The 6208-nt window shown below is 37.5% G+C and overlaps 1 protein-coding gene across 1 annotated transcript; it reads right to left on the reverse strand.

Moving 5' to 3' along the window:
- Positions 1 to 103: 103 nt before the first annotated feature.
- On the reverse strand, positions 104 to 4762 carry pex11a (peroxisomal biogenesis factor 11 alpha). The gene is made up of 3 exons (XM_079685356.1): positions 4420 to 4762; positions 4151 to 4266; positions 104 to 1908 (listed from the first exon to the last, which is right to left on the reverse strand). Exons 1-3 carry the CDS (start codon positions 4473 to 4475, stop codon positions 1340 to 1342), a joined length of 741 nt encoding a protein of 246 aa, XP_079541482.1. The 5' UTR covers positions 4476 to 4762; the 3' UTR covers positions 104 to 1339.
- Between the last annotated feature and the right edge of the window lie 1446 nt (positions 4763 to 6208).

Consider the following 6208-nt stretch of genomic DNA (forward strand, 5'->3'; position numbering starts at 1 on the left):
TGTTACTCAATGTGTAAGAAACTGAAGTGAAATTTCCCTTAAAGCACCACTAATTAACATTTCTACAAAATATGAAGATTTTCAAAAAGCACAATTTAAGAAATTCTGTTTTTATAGTATTTATTAACCTTTGAAATCCAGTGTGACAGTAAAAACATTAGGTCCCCTGGAATGAAACAAACTTCATGTCATTGTAAATCTCACTCGCAGCTTTTAGAACTGAAGTCTAATATTAGTTATTTTCTAGAGGCAGTTGGAGGTCTCTACTTTATCCTCCGCACTTGTTTTAATCAAAGATTTAAATAACAAGTATACACACAAGCGTACTAAGCAATATATTAAGAATATTATCACATTATCGAGAGTGTCTCTTCTCATTCAAATATAACACCAATTGTATTGATATTTTTTAACTCAATAATTTACATTTTAAATTGACATACAGGCCATGAGTCTGACCTTCATTATGCTGTCTGAGTCATAACAGGTGAGATTAAATACTTTTTCACAGAAGACAAATTAGTCGCCACAGCAGTAGGAAAACACATATAGAAAACAATGACATTAATTATGGATGAATTCCATGAAGCTGCTTTGATTTCAGGGTCATTGTATTGTGAATGTTGGCTTTCTGCCAAACTCACAGCCACACTCAGACAGAACAGAGCCATTGTTTGCATAACTGGTCATTCTGTGCTTGTCCTACAATGACAAGACAAGATGTCTACTGTGAGAGAATCCTATCCCCTGAAATCTGTCAGCTGCTTTTCCCCCTCTGGAAGCACGTTTGGCCGAGAAGCAGTTTATAACTTGAATCATTGAGGTAAAACTTTTAGCAGCATCTTATCACAAATGGAGAAAATATAAAGACAGTGGACATAGAGTGGTAAAAAGTTTACTTTTTCTAAGAGATATGTGCATCAGTAAAGAGCCCTTTTTTGAAAGTACAGTAGTAAGAAAACTGGTGTTACACGCAGTGCTGGAGAAGAAAGGAATGCACACACGTTAAGCCTTGGCTCTTTTAATCTATGTAAAACAAACAAGGATTCTATGTTAACTTGATTTCTATTCCTTTCATACCAGAGTTTTAAACTTCACCAGTTCCCCATTCAATGTTTAGTCATTTTGTTAATCAAGAATCCATGATAAAAAAATCAAATCCAAATCACGCCATCAGTTGTTGCTGGCCTGATTTAAATGTTACAAAATGTGCCCTAATCTCAATGTGCACCAGGTCTACTTTAGTCCACCATTACAGCTTCAGGTAGACACACTACATCCTGTCAGGATAAATCCTTTTATCTGCAGTTAGTCAGCAGGATTAACTCTGCCCTTCTTATCAGGGTCTAAGTCTTAACTTGGGCTGTGCAAGGGTTACAATCCCAATCACTGAAGATAACAAACCACAAAATCCTACCACTCCTGCGTTCGATTGGTATATACCCAACCTATCAAGGGGAATGAAGAGATCACATACATTTTTAAGCATGTCCAAGGCAACAGCAGGATGCGATCTCAGGCTCTCTAACAGCAGAAAGAGAAACGCATCCAGCTGAGGGATGACTGCTTCGGCCACTTCAGGACTCTCATTGAGATGCAGCTCCATTTTCTGTCTAAAGTGTCTGTCTCTTGCTTTCTGTGCCATTAACTGGACGACTTCATAAACATCTCTGGTCAGACTTGTTACTAGCGAGAGGAAATAGCATCGAGAGGCATTCAGACTCCAGCGTTCCTTGTCGATATGGCGGATAAGGCCGACATTTCTGGCCCAAAGTACATTGTCACAGATAAAGTAGAGGGCGCGGCTGGCGTTGGCCGCAGTAAGGCAGAGGCTCAGCACTCGGTCAGAGAGTTGCATGGTTCGCTTAGCAGCCTCAATGGAATTTATTGTGTTCCCCAGCCTGAACACTGACAAAGGAGGAAGAAAAAAAGCATATTAGAGCAGTAATCCATTTAATATGAAATGTCAGGTCAACATTTCATAATAAAACTCGACTATTGAGGGTAGGATTGAGTAAAGCTACGTTAAGCTGTGTTTAAACCAAACTACTGTCTTTCATCGAACTAAAGGTCATAGACACTTACTCACAGTGTTTACCTACTGCGCAACGCCTAGTCCAGCTCAGGCTTGGCCTGGCGATTGATGCTTTTTGAGCCATTCAGAAAGCAAAATGTTTGGCAACATTAGCCTCTGACATGTTCTGTTTTTAAATAATGACACCTACATGTCTCCTTCACTCATTATTACTGAGGCAGGAGCTCTGTGGCTTCAGCTCTGATGCACAAAAGGAGATATATAGGTCAAACAGGAACAGAGACCTTGAGAGGGACATAGTGTTTCTTGCCTGACTCTGATGAAAGGCATGATTGGCAATGCCAAAACAGAATGTAACATTTCCGAAAGCATTAAACGAATAAAATTGTCATTGCAATTTGTACTGCAAATGTGACTCTGAAACACTTCTTTAGATATCTCTAAAAATGTGTTGTATACCGTTTGTTTATGTGCTGGAAGAAGATAATTAAGGCATAGTTGTAGCTGTAAAACATTCAACACATAAGTAGACACACAAGTATGTCAAATGTCCTTCAATGTTCAGATTGAACAACTTGTCAACTTTACAATGTGTCTTGGCAAAATTGTCAATATGTTGGCAGTTGCAGTTTGAAAACGTAATACTCTTCATGCAGTTTTGATAGTAGCATAATGTATGGAGGTTTTCCTGCAGTGTTTTAAAGCAGACGTCGGCATCCCTCCCCTGAAATACCAACTACCTTCACTATAACATTATCAAAATGTTATTAAGTAACTTACAAAATAAAATATATATGTTCAGGGTAAAAGTGTACTGCTTCACATGAACCTGGGTGACTTATGGCCTCTGCTAAACAGGGAGATTACCATGTTGTGTATTCACCATGCCATTCGGGGAACATCTACAATGTCCTTTTTACTCTCACCTCTTACATCACTGATTCCAAACACAAGTGTGCCAAGGGTGAAGGTCTTAAAATTGCCCCTTTGGTTAATAATTACGAGGCAGATGTTTTTTTCTATAACAATATAAATCGTGCATGCTACTAATTTCAGTTTTTCCATCATCCTACTAACATTTAGTTTGCAGCTGAAAATACACGATCAATCATCATACAATCATTATTCATTGTCATCGTTTAGAATGTCACATTTTGCTGACATTTCAAGTTATTTTACAATCTTCCACGAACTTTGATTGTTCAAAGTTCAAACTGTACAACCTGTTCCTGGTTTTAATGACCATGGGAACCCAGTGCTAAGAGATCGTAAACAAAAGACAGAGGGGTTCGTCTATTTTAACATCAGACGTTCAATGGTTCTTAGAAAACATTGTCTGAAATAAGCTCTGTTCATAGTTTATTCTTTTCCATTCGAATAGATAAAGTAGTATGTCCTGGAACATAGTGTGCTGTCTCAAGTGTTTTCGTAAAAAACATGAGCTTATATTATTATTGACAATAGACTGGGCTTTATGAAAGCTTGAGATAGTCCAACAACTATAGTTTATATTGGCTGCAACTCGGTCCCTGTCGTGTGGGCAGTCCACAGTTTATCACGACCTTGATACCCAAATATTTGGGTTGATAAAGAAAATCAGCAGGACAAAGAAATAGGGACTGAAATTGGATGGGAAGAAAAAGCTTTGATGATGGATGGCCTTATTTTCCTGCATTCGTGCATAAAGTCTACACAACTGGATATATAGGAAGAAATAAACTGACTTCATTGAGACAGAGTTTGGTGTATTGAAAAATGTGAGTTATAATTGCAGGTTGTGACAGAGTAAGGATTTTGTTATCGACAAATTAAAATGAATTAACAACATTATTCATTGACCATTAGTTTCTCGAACGTTTAGCAAGCAAAAGTGAAAACGTGCAGATCTAACTTGTTTTGGATTGAAAGCTACAGCATGTCTGAAGTTGATGAAACTAAACTAAGGTTTCACACTGGGCTCAGGGGTCACAATCCAGTTCTGTGAATGTAAACCTCCTGCCGATTTAGTTTTGGGGAGTGGGGGGGGGAACCAATTTGTGTTTTCGGTAATGAACAAACTGTCACTACTGTAAGCTCCTAAGAGACCCCTCCTCAGTTACAGTAACTTATACTCACGTTTTCTTCCAGCGCTCATGTTGGTTTCCAGACTTTTGAGTTTCGCCACAAGGTCCTTTCTTTCGGAGTTGTTCCGAAGTAAATAAACCGACAGTGCACATGCATATTGAGTTGCCCTGAAATAAATAAAGTAGACACTGAGAAAATAGAAAGTTGACGGTCAGTCTAGACTACACTTGTCATGTTTACAACCTCAACTAACTTTTCTGTTGATATATACAACATGGGATACTAAAGACTAGTCCACACACATTTTACACACGACTTACCTGAATATACGGTCCCTTCCTTGACTTTGGCTGGTAAACTGCACAACCGCGTCCATTGATAAATCTTAGTAGAACAGCTTGTTCTAGCTGAGTCGCACCCTCGTTCAAAGACGTAAAGCGTAAATTTCTTGCTACCGTATAATGGGAATTCTTCGTGCTCACTATAAACAACGTCGGCAACGGCGGTTTGTCTAACGTTGCCGATTTAAACTCCAGTAGGTCATGTGGATTTATAAACTTCTTCCACGTTGAGAGTAAGCTAGTTTCACGGTAGGTTTAGGCGACACTAGCAGTTGAGACAAACCTTCTTGTTTCACTACGGACAGATTAGCAAACGGACCAAAGCCGAACGGGTATGGTAGACGGACCAGAGCGTTATTGGTTACTTGGTTACCAGCAGCGTTAATTAGCTTTCATAATTATCCAAGTAGCCTCCTTAAGCACATTACCCTTAACTACTGTGCTTAAGTACAATTTTCAGAGACCTGTAGCCTACTACTTGAGTTATTATTCAAATGTGTTGCTGATGAATACTTATACTCTTCTCCAATTATTAGGTAAATTGTGTACTTTTACTCCATAACATGTATTTATTATCTTTAGTTACTTTTCAGATTTGGATTAATTATGTTAAATATAAAGAACACTTCAATCAGACTTTAGCTACACCTGGAGTAAATTCGCAAGCTACCCTGCAGTATGCAAAGTATTTAATATGATATTCTGAAATGGACCAATTTGCACAATGAGTAGCCTACTTTTACTTTTGGTACTTTAAGTATATTTTGGTGCTAATACCTTTGTACTTTTACTTAAGTAACCTTTTCAATGCAGGACTTTTACTTGTAATAGAGTATTCCTACACTTTGGTACTTGTACTTTCACTTAAATACTCAATCTGAGTACTTCTCATACCTCTGGTTACCATGGTTAATCTACGTTTAATGGCATCGCTGTTTGAAAGTTTACAAGATGAGGTAAAAAAATGTAATAATGATATCAAGAGCAATAATAAAAACAATTAAATAATACAATTCACAATATGTATTGAGTAAAAACAATGCAAACTAGATGATAAAAACAGTCACTGTAAACACCTTTTGATTTAAAAAGACAAATTAAGACTGTGACACACAATTTTGCAGTTAATATTGTGTGGTTTGGAGACAAATTAGCCTTTATTCATTGTTAAAAACTGTGCATGCATGTTTTAAACAATAGGGGGCATTATAATAGTTTTGAAGTGGTCACATGCAAATAAATATCACATTTGCTACAAAGGTCAGAGATGCACTGCACCTAATACAAACATCATATATTAATAGAATAGAATAGAACATAACAATAGAATAGAAAGCATGTATTGTCATTTTTCAGAATACTGTACATTTGCTTTTAAATGTTGCAGTAAAATATGTTCGCAATTGGGATTTTTTTTTTATTTTGCACTTCAATACATGTAACTATTGCACAAGATCCATTTGGATTTCACTCGAGAAACAAAGCCAGCATATAGTATGTGAAAAGTAATTCAATGCTTGTTGGCCCAGGCAAAGGGGAAGCTGTGATTGTGTCTGGTGGTTCATGCTATGATGGTTCTCTGGCACTTGCAAGAGGGCAACAGGTCAAACAAGGTGGCGTTTAAGAGCCATTCTGATTGTTTGAGCCTGGATGAGATATCTTTCAGGGACTGAAGAGGCCACAGTGCTTTTTCTGGGGATGGAATCAATGTTCTCCAGTTATTGAAACATTTCTATACATAATTCATCATGTGCGTTTTTTTACGTAT

Source organism: Notothenia rossii, assembly GCF_949606895.1.
Source record: "Notothenia rossii genome assembly, chromosome: 5".
Classification (NCBI taxonomy): Eukaryota; Metazoa; Chordata; class Actinopteri; order Perciformes; family Nototheniidae; genus Notothenia; species Notothenia rossii.